This window comes from Rutidosis leptorrhynchoides, chromosome 2, assembly GCF_046630445.1.
Source record: "Rutidosis leptorrhynchoides isolate AG116_Rl617_1_P2 chromosome 2, CSIRO_AGI_Rlap_v1, whole genome shotgun sequence".
NCBI lineage: Eukaryota > Viridiplantae > Streptophyta > Magnoliopsida > Asterales > Asteraceae > Rutidosis > Rutidosis leptorrhynchoides.
In genome coordinates this window covers 687,335,667-687,357,376 of record NC_092334.1, presented here as the reverse complement: position 1 = coordinate 687,357,376, position 21,710 = coordinate 687,335,667, and the positions used below count along the sequence as shown (strand labels likewise).

Below are 21,710 nucleotides of genomic sequence, written 5' to 3'. Positions count from 1 at the left end.
ACTTGTCGATATCCAACATCTAAGTTATTTACACTCCACGTTCTTATTTTCATATTAAATAAAATGAAAGTTAACATAGTTATCTTATCAAGGTCACGAGGAAAATATTATAAAACATGTCTTGGAAATTAAACAGGAATTTCCACTAACCCTTGTCTAGTTCCCGTTAATTGACACATTTATTCTTATTTATAAATCACTTTACCATTTTCCGAATGTTGTCAAAAAGAATAGATTTCTTAAATCACAGTGGACCTCATAACATAGGCCCGTAATCATATCATAATGTATCCGATAATTCAATCATTTGATATTATCTCTTAATTCTGTCGATAAATATATCGAAACAAATACGTTCATGTAAAGTATCATATATCTAATACTTTGTTAATGCTTTCAGTTAATATTATATATTATATATACATATCTATATACTCATAATTGTTCGTGAATCGTCGAACACGGTCAAAGGGTAATTGATTACATGAATGTAGTTCCAAAATTTTTGAGATTCAATATTACAAATTCTGCTTATCGTGTCGGAAACATATAAAGGTTAAGTTTAAATTTGGTCGGAAATTCCCGGGTCGTCACAGCGTATGACGTTGATGCTCGTGGAACAGATTGTGAAGTTGAGGTTTGCGATGCGAATGTTGTTGGTGGTGGTAATGGTACTGTTGGTGTTGTTGTCGTTGGTACTGTTGATGCCGGTGATGCTGCTGGTGCTTGTAACCTTTGCACCATATTCTCCAAAGCCACTACTCGAGCGCGAAGCTCGTTGACTTCTTCTACTACACCAGGATGATTGGCGGTTCGGACGAGCGGATGAATAAGATCCAGAATTTGAGATAGTATATTATCGTGATGAGATACTCTGGAAATGAGAGGGAAAATGGTGTCTCGAACAGGTTCGCCGGTAAGTGCTTCAGGTTCTTCGCCAAGAGGGCAATGTGGTGGATGGAAGGGATCGCCTTCTTCTTGTCTCCAATAATTAAGTAGGCTACGAACCCATCCCCAATTCATCCAGAATAGGTGATGGCTGATTTGTTGATCCATTCCGGTTACACTGTCTTCGGAATTCAGGTGAATATCCATATCGGAATAGCTGTCGGAGTTTAAGGAATTTGAACTAGATACGGGATCCATCTTGTATAATTAGAGAGATGGTTTTTGATATGAAATAGATTATAAAATTTAGATTGGTACTCTTCAATACATAATTTACATATGTATATATAATACCAAAATTCCATAAATCACGGAGGAATTTTCGGAAGATGTCAGGAAAAGTTTACAGTAACAGATACGCTAAGATATGAATTTTGTCTATACACTATCTATGCAATCAATGCAATAAGACGCGTTTAGACTTAAGATGATAAACATGTAATTTTCGACAAGAAATGATAAGCAAAACTTTTAACATGCAGACATGGTCGAAGTCCAGACTTACTAATGCATCCTAACCACTATCAGTTAGACACACTCATGCAAGACCTGGTTCGCTAGGACCAATGCTCTGATACCAACTGTGACGATCACTCCAAATCCATATGGACAATACGTCATTCATTGATTTCATTGCGATGTATTTGACCTCTATATGATACGTTTTGAAAACATTGCATTCTTTTGAAAAGGCACACCATAAATGAATATTTAAATCAAAGGTTTTCGACATCTGATGATTTCTACATATAGACAATCATCGTAAATAATAGTTTACAATAGTACTTCCGTTGACAATGCAGTCAAAATAAGATACATGGTGATGATTTGGTGAATGCAACGTTTCCTTGAAAAATATGCCATGTACGACTCCATGCACATAGCTTGTCTAACATATAAGCAAACAGCGGAAGACTTCTAGGGAACCTGAGAATAAACATGCTAAAAAGTGTCAACACAAAGGTTGGTGAGTTCATAGTTTTAGTGTTTCGCGTAATCTGTATATAAAAGTGGATCACAAGATTTCAGTTGTTTAATCAAGAAATGTTTATCAATAGATTCTACGTAACAGAGCACCCTGGTAACTAAGCTTTAACGTTATAATGATAAATACCCCATTCGTTTTAATACACGCAAACCAACGTGTCCTAAACTCAAATAACACACGTCCGTTAAAAGGCTAGCGCTCTAGTTCGGACGGGGATGTCAAGCCCTATGGATCCATATACTGTTATTCGCGCCCACCAGTCCATATCCTATGTACTGGCAGCTACTAGTTACCAAAGATAAGGGATTTTCGGTTCAAACTCAGTGTAGAATTAAGTATGTACTTGTATCCATTGCGTTTAAAATAAATTGCATGTATTCTCAGCCCAAAAATATATATTGCAAAAGCAATTAAAAAGGGAGCAATGAAACTCACCTTAGCAGCACATAAAGTTGTTCATCGTAATGTGACCAAAACTCAAAATATCAAATAATCGTAGATCTCAACCTAGAGAACATATGTTGGTCAATAAATGTCTATCAAGCTAGGTCAGGTCATAGTGTATCACAATCCTAATGCTCGAGATCGACATACAAAAGTTATCCAAAGTCGTTTCAAAAAGTCAATTTTGACAGTTGTTTAACAAAATGAGACGTACCTTATATAAGGATTCATTTACTCGGTTGGTAATATTCAAAAATCCAATTTATCAGTCTTACAGACAAGTTGTTTAAATATTAATTGCATATTCAAAAGCAATTCCAATTAACGTCAATTATAATTCAGTTGATCATATCTTTTAATCCGTTCATCGAAACTATTCGATATCTAAATGAAAAGTCATTGATTTTTCGCCAGCTTTCCAAAAACATGCATATCATATACCTTTTACCAGTAATATATGTATTTAATTCGTGATTCATCATAAACGGTTTAATGACGAAATTTAGCATACAAGCATGTATACATATATATACTCGAGCACTAGACATGGATACACAATTAATATATAAAAGATAAAATATGAGTGCTTACGTATCAATATTGAGATTCAATATTGTAGGAAAGTACGTAGACGCAACGGAGATGATAAACACTAGGTTTGATTCACAAATATACCCCCGAACATTACCCATAACCTCCTTGGCAATAACTCATAATTTTCTTAGCTCTATCTCGCTTGAAAACCATTTTGAAAGTGACATGCTCAAGACCTCGTCGTAGTATTTTATGTATAATATTAATACTACTACTAATAATAAGATTAATAATAATATTAATCTTAATAATAATTAATAATAATAATAATAATAATAATAATAATAATAATAATAATAATAATAATATAAATATAATAAATAAATACGGAGTAATATATGATGTGTGAAAACTAAGCCAAAAATCGAGCAATTTATATAACCTTTTCTGAAAAAGTACCCCATGCGATCGCATGAGATTTGTGCTTCAAGGCCATGCGATCGCATGGCCCTCTGATCCAGCTCACCAACTTTTGTTTTCTTATTTGTCGACATATTTATTTATTAATATATAATTTATATTAATTAATTATATATTATATTATATTCTCGTACATAGTTGACTTGAAATTTTCGTTCCGAGGTCTCGTACGTTGTCACTCGACTTATGCCCCGGTTCCGGTTTCTCGAACGCATTTTCGTATGCTTAGAAAACTATCACTTTACGTTTCGTGACTCGTACCTTTGTCAAAATATAGTCTTAAATTATCAACAAACTATACCACTCAAAGTATATCTTAATCTTTCGAGTGTTTTGGTCATTTACTTCTATAAATCATTGTCTCTTTATTTATTAATATAATAGTATTTATCAAACATTTCATAACCAAGTTAATATCTATTTTCAATATTTATAAACACGTCTTAAAATACATATCGCAATTTATTCATATATCTAATTCTAACAGTTAATATTCCTTATTATTGTATGTGTCCAAATTACGTTATTTAAACAAACACTTTACCATTTATTCCGAATACCGTTAAGCATGAATGATTTCCCAAATCAACGTGGACCTCACAACAGAAACTCGTAATAATATTATAATTCTTAAGGGACTTAATAAATATCTTTTAATTCAATCGTTTGGCATAATCTTTTAATTCTGTAGTTAAATATATCAATCAGATAATCAAACCAATAAATTTAATGCACAGTATCATTTTCTTAACACTTTGTTATGTTTTCAAGTTATAGTGTATATATATATATATATATATATATATATATATATATATATATATATATATATATATATATGTATCTATTTACATATAATTGTTCGCGAATTGTTGAGAACAATCGAAGGGTATTTGAATAGTTTAAAATTTTGAAATTCAACTTCATAGACTTTGCTTATCGTGTCGAAAACGTTAAAGATTAAGTTTAAATTTGGTCAGAAATTTCCGGGTCATCACAGACAATCACCGTAAATAATAGTTTACAATAGTAATTTCGTTGACAATGCAGTCAAAATAAGATACATGGTGATGATTTGGTGAATGCAACGTTTCCTTGATAAATATGCCATGTAAGACTCCATGCTCATAGCTTGTCTAACATATAAGCAAACAGCAGAAAACTTCTAGGGAACCTGAGAATAAACATGCTAACAAGTGTCAACACAAAGGTTGGTGAGTTCATAGTTTTAATGTTTCGCATAATCTGTATATAAACGTGGATCACAAGATTTCAGTTGTTCAATCCAGAAACGTTTATCAAAATATTCTACGAAATTGAGCACCCTGGTAACTAAACTTAACGTATATATAATTTGTACCCTTTGTATAATCATCTTAATAATACACACAAACCAACATGTACGCTTCTCAAATAGCATACGTCCGTTAAAAGGCTAGTGCTCTAGCTCGGACGGGGATATCAAGCCCTATGGATCCATATACTACTACTCGCGCCCACCAGTTCTTATAACTGACAGTTACTAGTTACCAAAGCTAAGGAATTTTCGGTTCAAACTCAGTGTAGAATTTAGTATGTACTTGTATCCATTGCGTTTAAAATAAAGTGCATGTATTCTCAGCCCAAAAATATATTGCAAAAGCAATTAAAAAGGGATCAATGAAACTCACCTTAGCAGCATATAAAGTCGTTCACCAAAATGTGATCGAAACTCGGATTACCAAATAACCGTAGATCTCAACCTAGAGAACATATGTTGGTCAATAAATGTTTATCAAGCTAGGTCAGGTCATAGTGTATCACAATCCTAATGCTCGAGATCGACATACAAAAGTTATTCAAAGTCGTTTCAAAAAGTCAATTTTGACAATAGTTCAAAAACAAAACGAGACGTACCTTATATAAGGATTCATTTATTCGGTTGGTAATATTCAAAAATCCAATTTATCAATCTTACAAACAAATTGTTTAAATATTAATTGCAGATTCAAAAGCAATTTCAATTAACGTCAATTATAATTCAGTTGATCATATCTTTTAATCCGTTCATCGAAACTATTCGATATCTAAATGAAAAGTTATTGATTTTTCGCCAGCTTTCCAAAAACATGCATATCATATACCTTTTATAAGTAATATATGTATTTACTTCGTGATTCATCATAACTGTTTAACGACAAAATTTAGCATACAAGCATGCATAAATATATATACTCGAGCACTAGACATGGATACACAATTAATGTATAAAAGATAAAATATGAGTGCTTACGTATCAATATTGAGATTCAATATTGTAGAAAAGTATGTAGACGCAACAGAGATGATAAACACTAGATTTGATTCACAAATATACCCTCGAACATTACCCATAACCTCCTTGGCAATAACCCATAATTTCCTTAGCTCTATCCCGCTCAAAAACCCATTTTGAAGGTGACACGCTCATAACCTCGTCGTAGTATTTTAGGTATATATACAACTAATAATAATATTATAATAATAATAATAATAATAATAATAATAATAATAATAATAATAATAATAATAATAATAATAATAATACGGAGGAATGAATCGAGCTTTTATAGTATGTGGCCTGCTACAGTACCTCATGCGATCGCATGAGGTACTGTAGCATTGCCATGCGATCGCATGGCCGCCTTATCCGTTTTTGTTTGCTAGTTCGTCGACATCAAATAGTGTTTACTGTAGCAAAGTCATTTTACTGTAGCAAATAGTGTTTTACTGTAGGAAAGTCGTTTTTACTTGTACACATATATATATATATATATATATATATATATATATATACATACATATAATTGTTCATGAATCGTCGAGAGCAGTCAAATGTAATGAAAAAGTTCTAAAATTTTGAGATTCAACTTCATAGACTTTGCTTATCGTGTCGGAAACGTTAAATTATTTAAAAATAAAGTTTAACTTTGGTCAAAAAATTTCGGGTTGTCACATATCATTAACCCATCATATATTACTCCCAGTCATCACAACCTTACTCAACCATAAAAAATTAATTAATTATATCAAGTACAAATGTAAAGCAAAATGCAACTAAAATGCATTATGCTTGAAGGAGACGAAATGGTTTGCAAGACAATATTGGCAACACACGGTGTTACCAATGTTGTCAATATTTGCAAGTGAGATTGACAGTGTATTAACGAAACTATTGAGAATGCTCTTAGCTTATATTGTATTATAATACTCACTTTAAGAAATTATCATATTTTATTGTCAGCAGACAAAAAACACACTTTAAGAAATATCATTTTGTCAGCTTTGCAGTTTTACTCTTTACCTATCTTTTTGTCTTAATGCATACATTAACGACATTAAAAAACTTCACCTAATTATTTTTATTTATTTATGAAAGTGAATTAATTTGAATTCCAAATTGAAATATTGAACGATAAATTATGGATGGAGTAACTTGATATGCGTAACCATATTTTTTTTACTCATCGTTTTGTTAATAACTTTTTAACACAAACTGTAACGGGTCAATATGACCCAAGCTGAACAAGATCTTACACATATTGACACGAACTTGTTTTACATTCTACTCCACCTGTTGATCATTCAACCTCTATGAGTTAATATATCCTTTAGTTCTTGCTCAACTACTAACATATTGGTGCATCACTGTGCAGTTAAATACGCGAACCACATCACCAACATATGCATTATTAGATCTTCAAGGGATGAGCATCATAAAGTTTGGGCGGCAATTACTCTTGTCAAAAGTGTAGGGAATTTGCCCGTGCTTTTCAACTTACTGGACCTTAGTGGCAAGTCAGTTTATTTTTAGAGGTGGAAAATCTGACGGGTTGGGTAACATGTCAACCCAGCTTAATGCGTTGTAGTTGACACGAAACACTATTTGTTCATAATAGATAAGTCGCCATATCATACTAATTGTGACAATAAAAAATAGAATGCTGATAACAGAAACTGCAAATGTTTTTAGCAGTTTGAAGGTAATTTTCTTCTTTCGGACTTGTATTTGGTGACGAACCATATAACTGTTCAAGTTGCACCAAAGAAACAAAACACTTAACGACAACTTACATAAACAATAAAACTTTGATCAGTTACTAATCCTCCCGAAACTTGTAAGATAACTTAAAAGCTACAACCTTGTTTATGACTGCCAAAAAATAGTCATACTCTCTCTGTACTAGTGTGTTGACCATGATTCTCAGATGGTTGACCTCCATTTTCTGCCATATCCAAAGCATGATCAGAATTATTATTACTGTTAGGGTTGGAATCGGAGCTCGAACTGGAGTTAGAGGGTGTTGAATTTTCTGATCGGATTGGCATGAGAAAACTTTGCATTCTCGAAAGGTAACTTTGACTAATAGGTTGACTTTGGACTTGTTGAGATGCTGTGTGAGTTGACGAATGGTTGGTATCAGGTGGGATATTAGGGAGATCATTCAATTCAAGAGTGGGGAAGACTGAACACCGACATCGAGGGCACTTTATGTTTAAACGAAGCCATTTATCAATGCACGCCACGTGAAAGTTATGAGCACAAGGCAGCCCACGAACCTGAAAATGATGTTCGAAACAAAGGTGTCCGTGTTAATCATATTATTCACTCATATGTTATGGTGCTTAGATGTGTAAAAAAAAAAAAAAAAAAAAAAAAAAGAACTGTTACCTCATTTCCGACATGAAATTCCTCCAAACAAATTGGGCAGTCGCTACAGTCTGTCGGAACTGCTTTAAGCGAGAATAATGGAAGTTCCCGAATTAATATCTCCACCGCTTGCCTCTACATGCCAGCATTAGCGCACATTAAAATTATAATAATTTTTAAAGAAGAAAAAACTTACTATAATTTAAAGATGGAAAGCAAACACAAATGAGTAGGGGTAGCGTTATTTGCTACTTGGGTCAAAATGCTTTATTTTATTTTTCATATTTGCTCATTTTACCCATCTGAGTCAAATACAAACCAAATGACCCGTGCACGAATCATAAGTAAATGGATCAAAACACCTCTTCGTGTTTCAAGCGTGTAATTTATTCGCCACATGAATGCATACCAATAACTTCATTTCAAAATAGAGTAACTGTTTATAAACGTATTAACTATGCCCATAACTTTGTTGGTACATACCCAACTTTCAATTATTATTATTATTGTATGTAAATGACCTCTTATAACTTGTAAACTGGTGATGTGGCACATGGTTTGACGATATGAAATTATATGACTGCCACATCCTGCAAAAAATCCCAGGAGACGTACAATACCAATAACTCAAATTTGGTACATGTAATGTATAAACTTTTGATGTTTGATACATTCCATAAGAACTCGGGAGTATTTGATACATTTTCAGACACTTTATCCTTTACATAATATTCTCATTCTCATGTTTACCTGGTTTTCGGATAAGTAAAGTCCCGGATGATGAGGATTGGCGCCATGTTCCATCATTCTCATCTCTTGAGCAGCACTTTCAAATACCCAATCCGGCAGACGAATCATGTCGACCAATACCTGAAAGAAATAAAAACAAAAGATAGTATATAAAAGGCTTTATTTTTCAAACCTTGTGTTAAGCGGTAGTGGCCTGATACTCTTTTCTTTGTTAGAGGTCAGGAGTTCGACTCTCGGGGACTACAACATTGCACACAAGGTTATTGACTTTGAAATCCACCCAAGGTCGCCTTTCGCACATTGCGTTGCGGGAGCAGCGGGGAGGGGGTTTTACCGGCCGTGCCCTCGGATTGGTCTGGGTTTCCTCGAGGGCAGCAGTTGGGGGCGGGTTATGCAAGATGATCGCGTGGGTGGTTTAGTCTCTCCGGGTGATCCCAAACTGATGTTAAAAAAGGCTTTATTTTTCAATAGTAGGAGATAATCAAGCGAACATAGTAAATAATCAAGGCCACAATGTGACATTTCAACGATATGACGGCCCCAGATATATTAGTCAAAATAAGATTCAACATGTCAGATACGTTATCTCAATTGCAATAAGCGACTTTTGCAGATTAGACCATTCCTAATGGTGCCCGTGGGCAGTTTATGCACTTTTTGGCCAAAAAGTGCAAACTACCTGTGACTAGGCAGTGTCATTTTCTGACATTTTATAAACGTTGTGTCAGTTTTTTGTATCAAATATTGGGTAGGGTGATGTGGTAAAATCTGATTGGAAATTGGGTGAGAAAAATAAATTAATTATAAAAAATATATATTTATTAAATCGGAAAAAAATCTGATTGGTTGAAGGCAAAACTGATGTTTGTTTTGCGTCAATGGCCCAACTAACGCCCCCTACTGACGAAAACTGGCGCCCCGTTAAAATCCGTCAGCTTTTGTCAGTTTTGACACGTAATCTGACGGAGGGTGTTTGACGCACGGTTAGAATAGGTCTTATATGTTGTTCATGCATCAGTATAAGACACACATACAAACAGACAGAATATCAGTAGAAGGTACCCCATATTCTGAAATACCGGACACAGGGATCCCAGCCCGTTCCAAATGAGCTTTCCTTCTTCTTAACCACTGCATAAGACATCCAATAATTAAACAAGATTGTAAACTATAGATAAATGAATAAAATCTGTGTCATCAAACACATAACGGAATCAGAAACAACGAAACAATCATAACAAGATCGTTTTTTGGAAAAAAGATGCAGATCATACGGCACCTTTTTCACTAAATATACGGCAAGACATGAGAGTCCACAGTAACTGAAAACCAACCAGACAACAAAACCCCATTTCTGATTTCTTTCAGGCAACTACAAGAATTAAAAAACAACCATTAAATGTTTAATTTACAGCAAGACATTCATAAATCATCATGCTAGTTAATGGCCAGAAACCAAAATAATACACATACACATTTATGTGCACTAGTAAACCATATAGATCCTATAATACTCCATGCCCATAAAAATGGATAGAGCACCACATAAAGAATCGATAGAACCAATACTCTCCCGATAAAATAAGCATCTCTTTGCTGCCGACCAAAATCCCTACACAATTTAATAAGATAAGTTTTCAGTATCCATTATGAGACTAATAAATAATAATAAAAAAAAAAAAAAAAAAAAAAAAAAAAAACTGTGTTTATCAACTACATAGATGAAGACATCAATTACAATGTAATATATTTAAATAAATGAATCAGAATGTAAGTTAATGTATTAAACTTTACTCGAAATCCTCTGTTTTGAGTGGTTATGTACAAACTTCCAATTACTGATATTCTTTGTATTTTGACCAGTTATAACTTGTAAACTGGTTAGATAACAGTTTTGATGATGTGCTAACTTATATGGTTGCCATGTCAGTAGAAAAGTAAAAAAGACTGTACATGTTATATATAGGTCATGAAGTGCATATTAAAGGTATACGTAGAATACAAACTTTTGGAGTTAGGTGCATACAGGTATATGGTAAACGGATGACGCGTTTTTTAAGTCACGTGTATGTGGTCTAACCGAGTTATCCCATGAACGTTTCCGACCTTTTCCCTAGTCACCAAAAAGTTTGATGCTAGTGAGGTTTGAACAGGAGGAGACCTCTTACGAGGATCTTACGAGGATATCAGGACGCAAACCACTAACCCATCTTATGATTATTTATATGTTGACTACATAAGGATAAAGAGTCTCTATATATAATGATATAACAGGAAAATAATTTTACATCTACATGAGTTACAACACTACTACGTAATTATATATGATAGATTGCATATATCAATCGCAACTTAAAACAGCAATAACTTTTGGGCTCCACAAAGGCCTTAACAGAATACCCACCATGTTAACTCTTTATAATGTAACCAACCATGAACATAATTATATTTTCAATTACTGTAACTGCAAGATTCAGATATAATGTTTTTGATGATAAGGAGAAGGACTTACAAGCCCATTTTAGCTGCAAGACCATTGTCTACAAACATCAAGAGGCGAAAAACAAAGATAGTACCGTAATCAATCTAGTTCAAGACAGAAAAACAAATATATATATGAAGCTGTAAAGATGAGATAAGTAAAAACGAACAAGATTTAACATTTTAACCAAACAAAAGTCAAGTTTACCCACCACTATCCATAGATGCAACGGGTATGTACAAATAGAGTACCGCCTCCAACTCAACAGAACCATAACTCTGTTTTTGTTACAATCTTAAAGATAACAATACCCCATACTTGGACACATAGAATTAACAATAACAAATATTCACAAAAAACTAATTAAGTGCAGTGATTCTAGGTATAAAAAATAATACATTTTTATTGGAGCTACATAGACACACACCTATTAAAAGCATTTTTAAAAAAAACATGATGCTTTAACAAAAAAAAAAAATTTGAACCTTCAACCGCTCGGTTGATGGACCATCTAAATGAAATTTCCAAATACCCATCAATAATGGTGGTATATATTGACCCTATAGGGAGGTTTTACCGGATTCGTTTACGGACCTCTACCCAGGAACACTGCCCGAATGGATGTGTTCCCGGGTACCGTCGTTCGGGTTCAGGTTTCCGCCCGAACGTGTGTGATACGTGCAAATGATGAGGGTCGTTGAAATGATCTACTGATGCCAAAAATTGCTGTTCAAAAAAAAAAAAAAAAAAAAAAAAAAGTAACCACATTTTGTTCTAAAAGTGATGAATAAAACCTGGTATAGAAGGTCACATACATACATTGACAATGGAATACTAAAACTTTGCTATAGCAAAATGTTAAAAGCAGTTTGCTTTAATCAAAATGTGTTACATTTTGGTGCAAACTGATTACTCAAATACTGTCACTCAACCTAAATAAATAAAATTGAAAATAAATGACAACAATTATTATTATTTTCGAGTCTGAAATTAAATTAAACAAGGATACATACTAAACGCAAGCATCGACAGAAAGAATCCATCGTACCTGAAAATTGTTATAGTCAATTGATCAGATTCATCTTCAATTAACAAAACTAAAACACGTATAATTATAATTATAATTATATGCATATATATAATTAAGATTGACGAACCACTTGAAGTGAATGCCTCTGATCGCCATAGAAGATAAGATATGATAATTTAGCGGCAAAACCTAGAACTCAGTTCCAATAATCGATCGAAGACACTCATTTTATTGTAAGATTTATGGAAGTGAATCTTATAAATGATTCAGTGAAATAAGTTGAGATAAAAGAAATGAGATGGTTATAAATAAATATAAATTAAATATAAAAATAAAATAAAAATAAAATGGTTATAAATATGATAATATGATCGTGAGTGAAATCCCCAGGAAGTGATGACGATCAAAGCTAAGTATGTAAAGCGGTGGAATATGCGGAATTGGTTCCTGAAAAAAAAAAAAAAAATTACATTAATAATTTTGGAAAGGGTTAAACACTTAACTATCTAATTTACTCTTAATTATTATACTTACAATAATAATATAATTTCAACTTTCTAGAAGCATAACTATAAATTTATAAGATAAAAGTGTACATGAATCAAAAAGTGTTACGTGACAATCACCTCCCTTTCAGAAAAATATTCCAATGTAGATTATTGATAAACAATTATATGTTGAATTGATTTGATAAAATTAATTATATGACATTTTTTAACAAAAAAATTACACAAATTGTCCCTTTGATTTATGGTAAAGTAGAAAATCTCAATTTAATACAACTTATTTGCAATCTTGACTAAATTATTATTATTATTATTATTATTATTATTATTATTATTATTATTATTATTATTATTATTATTATTATTATTATTATTATTATTATTATTATTATTATTATTATTATTATTATTATTATTATTATTATTATTATTATTATTATGTACATTAATTAATAATAAAAGGAGATATTACACTTTGCGACACATGGAACACTTTTCTTCTACCTGCTATGTTAAAATCTAAAACACTTGTAAATTAAGTTGTTAAGTGTTTAGACAATCTAAACTACATATAGATGTTCTAAAATATTTGAGTTTGTCTAACCAAGGGTCCAAGGCACATATACTTTGTTCATAATGGTTTATTATAGGATTTGTTTGCTATTACTCTCATTATGTATGATTCTTAGGTTTTTTTTCATGTATATTGTTTACCAATGTTTTTAACTAAAATATTCATACACGAAATGTCTTTTGAAAATGATCAACATATGCTTGGTACACAATTTCTCCCAATTGATGTTGATGCCCTTCATGAACCAAAATCTGAAAACAATGATAACGCATTCAAAATGTTATTGCCCGATTCTGTAAATGTACCACTGATGGTGCATACGCATATGTTTGGTTTACAATCTCGAAGGCTCATGATTAGGTACAGTTCTCACTTATTAGTTATTCCTAATTAATATACTTTAAATTATTAAATAAATTTAATATACATTATCTACTGTTATGCATATAAAAACAATACTTTCTTTTTTTAACTTTATGTTTGCTATTTTAATTTAGCGCCTTTCAGATGAATTTAACTTAGTTCCAGAACTAAAGCATGGAATGAAAGTTACTTGCATTGATCAAGAAGGAAACCATTTGGAGCTGGGGGACCGATAAATGAGGGTAACAAAAGGCAAAAAAAAAAAAAAAAAAGTTGAGTGTGTCTGGTGGATGGGGAAGTTATCTGAAAGCTCATGGATTGAAAGATGGCGATCGGTGTGTTCTCGCGTACGTACTTGGCGAAGGTGAATTCCTTCAGCTAGAAGTTCCTAATTGATGAACTTACGTTTTGATTTAAATACCAAGCTTTTTGGAGTCTGTTATTTTTCCTCTTAATGCAGTCTTTAATATCAATGTCTATATTTCAATTATTAAAATTGTGAGCAAATCTTTTGGTAAATAGTTGACCTTTCAAATATTTTGTGTATGAAAGTGGTCATCAATTTAGCTTCACAATTTATAAATCAATGTAATCGACGTATAAACATTATGTAATGATCGTATGATGCAATATTAGGATCTTTTGCAAGTAAGTTGTTCATTTTGATTGTTAACAATATTTATATTGCAATTCACAACTTTCGTTAACTATCCTTCACATACAAAGTTATGTAAGTTGTTAGCACTACAAATTCGTGCAAAAACACCATGATACCACTTTCAACGACAGGACTACATGATAGCACTACATAAAAATAATATAACATTCACTTTCAATGATCTACAAGTTGTGTCACCGACAATAATATTATCTATTGATACAGATATTAAACGCCATACCATGATAGTACTACAAGTTCGTGCATGTACACCATTGTTACATTTCATCAATGCAGTTTGTGTTGTAGATTTAGAATTGTGTATGAATAAATTAATCATAATCTTCTATCTCACTAAATCGGTAGTGTCCATCCTACACGTTACACTCACATTCATCCTCACATTTTTCTAATTTTCTAATTAATCTTGATTTATTATCCCTAATTACCTTATAACTGCACGTGTCCACTGCCCCATCCCAACCTAATTACAATTAACACATGGATACCGCATCGTTTCATTCACGCAAATGAAAAAAATCCTCAATCATTCAACCACCGATCAATAATTCGTCATTCACCAATCGTTTCATTCACAAATAAAACCGATCGTTTCCTTCACCGATCGAATGAACTCTGAAATTCATCAATCAATCACACCGAAGATGAAAAAATAAACCTTGAAAATAAAAAATTCGTCAATTTTATCAACCGATTAGGTTTGCCGGCATAACGTTGAATGATATTCCCTCAAATTGGTTTGAATCACGTTATTTGAATCAGGTTATTTGAATCATGTTTGAATCAGGTTATTTGAATCATGTTTGAATCAGATTATTTGAATCGGTTTGATTCAGGTTCTTCTATTCAATTGAATCTATTTAAATCGGGTTCCTATTTCCTTTACTCCAATTTGTATTGCTTATGTGTTCATCCTAATTTGAACTATTTAAATGCCACACAGAAATTGACTCCATTTGTATATTATGTATGATTAGTGTACATGTTTCGGTGCCGTAAGTATCGAATGATTCACTTAATTTATAAATCAATTTATATTGTTTTCAAAATCATTATTCTTATTGTATTCGAATTTATGTTTTATACATCTTCATCGAAAGTAAATTGTAATACGCCATGTTCCAAAGCATAATGATGATAATGACGTTTAAACCAGAAACAAATATGTGTCTGTGTGTTAATGTAAATTTTTTTCCAATCAGTTTTTTATATGTGGGAATATAATTAGCATTTTTGAAATTATAATTCCAATCACCGTTGACAAGTTGTGTTTACGTGTTATGCATATCTCAATATCCCGAAAATTTGTCATGATGGCGAGTGGATAGATGCGTATATTCTTCAGTGAGATTCTATACCGAATTGTCAGTTCTGGAATAGTAAATGGGCAACTATTATGGTTCGTGTTATTGAGAATTATCAATCTAATGACTGGGAGGATCTTTTACATGAGATATTTAGTCGATTTACGAACATGTTTGAGGTACTTGCAACATATACTAATGTAACAAAAATGTAGTAATGTTTCAGTGACAGTATAGGCAAAATGATATTATGTTATATTACTTATGCAGGTACCTGTGGTAAGTGGAGGTGGATCATACCCGTTCTCTATTAATGTCCCAAGAAATACAAGATTTTTACTAATTCTAGAGGCGAAAAGATGGACGGGTCGGGTACTCGGGTAATAGGTCATGATAGGTAAAGTTCCAAATGAATCTGTTCAGAGCAGTTTTTGGCCCCCAAACACCTACTTATGTGTTCGTTTATGTTTTATTTTTATAAAGAAATGATTTTTTTAATTACAAATAACAAGATGCAATAATGATCTAAATTTTGATGATTTGGGAGGTTGTATGCGGCGGATCTTTGGGAGGGCATGGGTGGGCCATGGCCCTCCCAAAAAAATCGGTTCTTAATACTAGTTTTTGTTTAATAATACACAAATGTTAAGCTGGTTCAATGGCTTTACTAGCATCCAATTTCAAAATGTGCATTTCAGAATTTGGCTCAAATCCTGCAGCCAATGTCTTTTTATATTTGAGTTTTCCTTTTCATTTTTTACAATACTGATTTACTAGCTATTTGATTTACTACTGTATATTACTAACTAAAATTATGATTATTTAACTATAATATATACATGGAAACTGAAAAATAATTTCAAATTAAATATTTGTTCTCATGATATCTAATACTAGCTATTTGATTTATATAAAAATATTTATCGTATATTATGTTCAAGATTAACCTTTTGAAATTATGTTCAAAATTGGCCCCCTCAACAATTGTGTTCAAGATCCGCCACTGTGTATGCATTAATAATAGACTTTGGACAACTTCCAACCCATTTTATCTGCTTGAGATATAGCGAAGTTCATATTTACCCGTTTATAAGCAACTGAGTTTTGGTTTCCACCTCTAATTAATCAATATTTGGTCCCAAATGTAGGTTTATCTATTAAATCCTGGTAGCTCGACTCAAAAATACTTTGAGAAATTGGTCAACCTTTTAGAACAATTTTTGTTCTAGATTCTGTTATTTTCATTTTTATGAGTTGTGTTGTTAAGATGTGTATCGTTTACATGTTGGATATTTTGTGCAGATATTAACAATTTTGACTGGTGATTATGTAGGGCATAAAGTGCTTACATACATTGTTACACCCGGAGACATGTTCGGCTAAGTGTGAGCATTCTTTGTACTTTCGTAGTATGGTCTCTTTTACTACTTTTTTGATAATATGATAACTTCAATGTGTGCTATATAGAAGAGTACTTTGTATAATAGTTAAATTATACAGCATAGGGTTAGTGGTAGTAGGGTGAGAACAAATGTTTGTACGCTTTCATTTAAGAAATATCTTGCTAACATTTTTATAATTGATTTGTTAAGTGTTCACTTTTGTTGTTATTTTCAAGTGATTTAATGTTTTTTAGTTGGATTGTTTTAAAGTAATTTATGTTTTGTGAAATATGGTTCTTCAACTAAATGTATTTAATGATGCATTTTACTTACATATTAATCGTTGTTTTTATCTTTGTGTTTCTGACATTTTATTGTTTGAAAATTAGGAATTTTGATTTGAAGATTGTGGACGTAAACTTGTTTCAATTCACATATACCACTCAAAGCAATTTCATCCAGAAGATATGGCAAGGTGAAAAGATCAAAAGAATTGCATAATAACTGGAGCTAATTCTGGGATCGGTTATGCCACATTGCGACTGCACATGGCCTTGCATCGAGGTGCTTTCACTTTTCAACGATTCATGATTTTATGTGGTTTGTAGTCAAGTTTAACTTTTAAGAGTACAATCTACGTAAATGAGATTATAACCTTTAAGGTTTGGTTAATCATATGGTGTTCTATGTTCTGAAGAATCCTATGCTAATGACATGTTAGTTTTTTCACAGGCTCTTTTGAAAATATCTTATCTTATAATTTTTGATGTAAACATCTTTAATTGTATCATATTTTTAGTCCTTTTGTTTTTCAAGTCAACTGTAACTCAATATAAAGGTATTGAAATTTTCAAAAGCCAAACTCAAGCTTGCATCCTGAAGTCTCACACAGCTTAAGAACAGGGCTTGAACTTAAAGTTGATTGCAATTTGATGATATTTATAAAATTTCATATGAAATTTGTAAAGACAACAGAGGCTGGGTAAATCCTTAGTGAGTTAGTGGTGCTTTGGATGGGGCTATGACAGAATTTGTTCTTGCTCCTCTTGAAACCATTATGTCATTCATATTTACTTACACTTATATGTGTATATTTTGATGTATATGGACTCTTATAATAGTTGTCTAATATATCTTACTTTCAATTGCCCTTGGAGATGCAGCTCATAAGACCTTTTTAGGATGTTAAGGATGGTTAATCATTAAATGCTCCATCATATACATCCAAGGCACGTTACATTTGGGTAATTGATAGCTAACAACACTAATTATGAGAAATGAGCACGTCCATCTTTTTTTTTTTTTTTTTTTTTTTTTTTTTTTTTTGAAGTTGTAGTTGAAGACCAATAATTAATTGGATAGTAATGTACCAAGTCCAAATCCAAGAACAATACTTTTACTATGTTGTTGGAAGGCTTTGTTTATGTAATTCTATGCATTTGATTTGGGGATTTTTAAATTTAGGGACAGAGTGAATCATATGCTAATGATGGAAATGGTATGATGAGCAAAATCATATGGAAATGGTTTACATACATGTGTATTGCAAACTCATGTCTGCTAATAGCTTTTTTAATTGGTGCACGTAATAGTTTAACAATATTATTCATTCGATGTAATCCGAACTAATAGCTTTCGTCAGCGCTTGTGCAACTCACAAACTCCCAACCATGATCAATTTCCTATTATATTAGATTTGTCATTCGATCAAATATTTTGTTGTAGTTAGAAGTTGAAATTTTGACAGTGATAAAATAGTTAGTAGATTAAGGCTATTCCAAAATGATATGGTACTCCGTATTATTGTATTAAAAATTATTGGGTTAAGGCTACTCAAGGGTCATATATTTTTTTTTGTCTATTAAAAATTATTGGGTTAAGGCTACTCAAGGGTCATATATATATATTTTTTTGCCTCGATGTAGGCTATATACCCAGAAAAATACTATTGTAGGCTATGTGCTTTGGAAAAGTGTGCTAATGTAAACAAAAGATGACTGATTACCTGCTAAACTGGTCATCTTCATCTTCATCACCGACAGCAAAATCCGACAGAATCCATGGCAGTTTATGGTGGTGCAAATCGACATCACCTCCAAACTTGACCAAAACTCATCAAAATTTGTAGTTAGCTGCGGTAGATCATTCTAAACATAAACACATTGATGAATTTCACAAACACAACCAAATATGAGAAATGGGTTGATTTTAGTAACGATGTTTTGAAAAAAAATGCTCATAACTCGATTTTGTTGATGTTTTGGATCCAAAATCTTCCAAAATTTATATATCGCTGCTCAAGGATCGTGTTTCAATCAATTTAGAGGATCAGTTTTATCAAATTTCACTTTGAAAAATTTTGTTCATCATGTTCTTTTAACAGCAGGTTAACAAGTTAAGTGTGTTTACATTAACACACTTTTTCAAAGTTTATGGCCTACAATAGTATTTTTTTGGTATATGACCTACATCGGGACAAAAAAAAAAATATGACCATTGAGTAGCCTTAACCCAAAATTATGTTGTTGAATTACCTTCACAAAATATGTTGTAGATGGGTTGATTGATTGCCTAATATGACATCACAAGTGGGTCAAAATCAAATCTCAAGTGGGTCAAAATCTACTCGATGTGTGTCATATATATTTATGCCTTTTATCAGTCCTTTATTTCATAAGTTCACGTATGTCATAACAAAGTTGTTTTACATTGGACAAAGATGACCCGACTCAATTCAAGTATGTTTTAGTGATCATGTTGAGAAAAGCGACATCGAATTATAGCAAACCGCTAGTAATAATTGAAATAACGATAATAAAGAGACACCAAGATTTAACTTGGAAAACCCCAATAGAGTAAAAAAAAAAACCCACGGGCAAGGAAAGAAACGTTTCACTAATAAGAATAATAGGAATTACACTTCTCTCTAATTACAAGGATAAGTAATAATCTTTATATCTCTTGTAATTAGGAGACTAACACTCACTAACTCTCTATTTAATCTTTTAGTACAAGATTGAATAATGAATATGGGATATATAAATGAGCATGTATGATGCTCTATTTGTACTACTTGAAAATGAAAGAAGTTGTAAACAAATTGACAACCATGTACTAGTTGTAAACAAATTGACAACAATGTGATAGTTGTAAAAGAATTTTCGACTACTTGATTTTCAACATTGGTTTCCATAATATAATCTGACTACTTGATTTTCATCGTGCTCTGGTACTGCTTCAGAAGAATTTCTATGAAATTCATTTCCCACCTGTATCCGTGTAGTTTCTTTTGAAGTGCTAATATCTTCAAAATCTTTGTCTTCTGTAAAGACAACATCTCGGTTGACGATTACTTTGTGGGCAGTGGGGTCCCACAAGCGATACCCCTTAACTCCGTCAGCATACCCCAAGAACAAACATTTTCTGGACTTCGGATCCAACTTTGTCATTTCTTGAGAGTTGTACATTGCGTACACAGGACTTCTGAATACATGAAGGTCTGAATAATCAACCGGTTTTCCAGTCCACATCTCCATCGACGATTTTAACTCAATCGCACTTGACGGTGCAGATTTATTACATAACAGGCAGTACTGACTGCATCTGCCAAGAATGATTTCTCCAAGCTTGCAGTTGCCAACATCGCCCTTGTTCTATCTAACAAGGTTCTGTTCATCCGCTCTGCCACTCCATTTTGTTGAGGAGTGTATGCCGTCGTGAATTGTCTTTTGATACCTTCTTGTTTGCAGAACTTATCAAATTCATCACCAGTGTATTCTCCTCTATTATCTGTCCTCAAACACTTGATCTTTCTACCAGATTCAAGTTCGACCCGCGCTTTGTAAACTTTGAAAACTTCAAACACATCTACCTTCCTCTTGATTGGGTACACCCAACATCTCCTAGTGTAATCATCAATAAATGATACAAAATACTTTGCTCCTCCCAGGGATTGAACTGGTGCTTGCCACACATCATAGTGAACTAATTCTAGAACCAATTTACTTCTAGAATTTGATGTGTTAAACTTCAGGAGATGCTGCTTGCTGATTACACAATGCTCAGAGAAAGGTAGCGATACCTTTGTAAGACCAGGAATAAGATTTTTATCAACAAGAATCTTCATACCTTGTTCAGACATGTGTCCAAGCTTTTGATGCCATGTTATAGCAACTTTATCACTTAAACTATTCAAAGCAACAGATGCTTCCGCTTCCCGTACCGTCTCGCCTTTCAGAATGTATTGATTATCACCCACCTTTTCTCCTTTCATAAGTACAACTGCGCCTTTCATGATTTTCATTATCTTGTCTTTTATCTCCATCTTACAACCAAGATCATCTAATTGTCCTAAAGACAATAAGTTCTTCTTCAAACCCTCCACGTGTCGTACTCCTTGAATAGTACGAACAGTACCATCATGCATCTTCAGAATGATATCTCTAATTCCAATGATCTTTAGTTTATGATCACTGCAACTGTATACAGATCCTCCTGAGATACGTTCATATTGTTTGAACCATTCTCTTCTAGGGGTCATGTGAAAAGTAGCTCCTGAGTCAAATAACCAGACATCA

General features: G+C 32.6%; 1 protein-coding gene and 1 long non-coding RNA gene across 2 annotated transcripts; one reads left to right on the top strand and one right to left on the bottom strand.

Annotated features, from left to right (window-relative positions):
- Positions 1-7,373: 7,373 nt before the first annotated feature.
- On the bottom strand, positions 7,374-12,581 carry LOC139894037 (E3 ubiquitin-protein ligase SIS3-like). Its single transcript, XM_071877237.1, has 10 exons — positions 12,453-12,581; positions 12,305-12,343; positions 11,507-11,573; positions 11,326-11,399; positions 10,287-10,425; positions 10,093-10,185; positions 9,876-9,944; positions 8,814-8,933; positions 8,085-8,198; positions 7,374-7,972 (listed from the first exon to the last, which is right to left on the bottom strand). The coding sequence occupies exons 1-10, from the start codon at positions 12,479-12,481 to the stop codon at positions 7,580-7,582; spliced, it is 1,137 nt and encodes a 378-aa protein (XP_071733338.1). The 5' UTR covers positions 12,482-12,581; the 3' UTR covers positions 7,374-7,579.
- Positions 12,582-15,234: 2,653 nt separating this feature from the next.
- LOC139894036 (uncharacterized) lies at positions 15,235-17,862 on the top strand. The gene is made up of 4 exons (XR_011774784.1): positions 15,235-15,930; positions 16,022-16,148; positions 17,085-17,136; positions 17,523-17,862. It is a non-coding gene; the product is annotated as an uncharacterized lncRNA (long non-coding RNA).
- The last annotated feature ends 3,848 nt before the right edge of the window (positions 17,863-21,710 follow it).

What these genes read in the sequence shown, in the direction of transcription:
- LOC139894037 (XM_071877237.1), bottom strand. Translation starts at nt 12,481, where the DNA reads ATGGCGATCAGAGGCATTCACTTCAAGTG. An exon ending in AGAGGCATTCACTTCAAGTG is followed by an intron (nt 12,344 to 12,452) that starts GTTCGTCAATCT and finishes AACAATTTTCAG; the next exon opens with GTACGATGGATTCTTTCTGT. An exon ending in TTTACTTATCCGAAAACCAG is followed by an intron (nt 8,199 to 8,813) that starts GTAAACATGAGA and finishes GCTGGCATGTAG; the next exon opens with AGGCAAGCGGTGGAGATATT.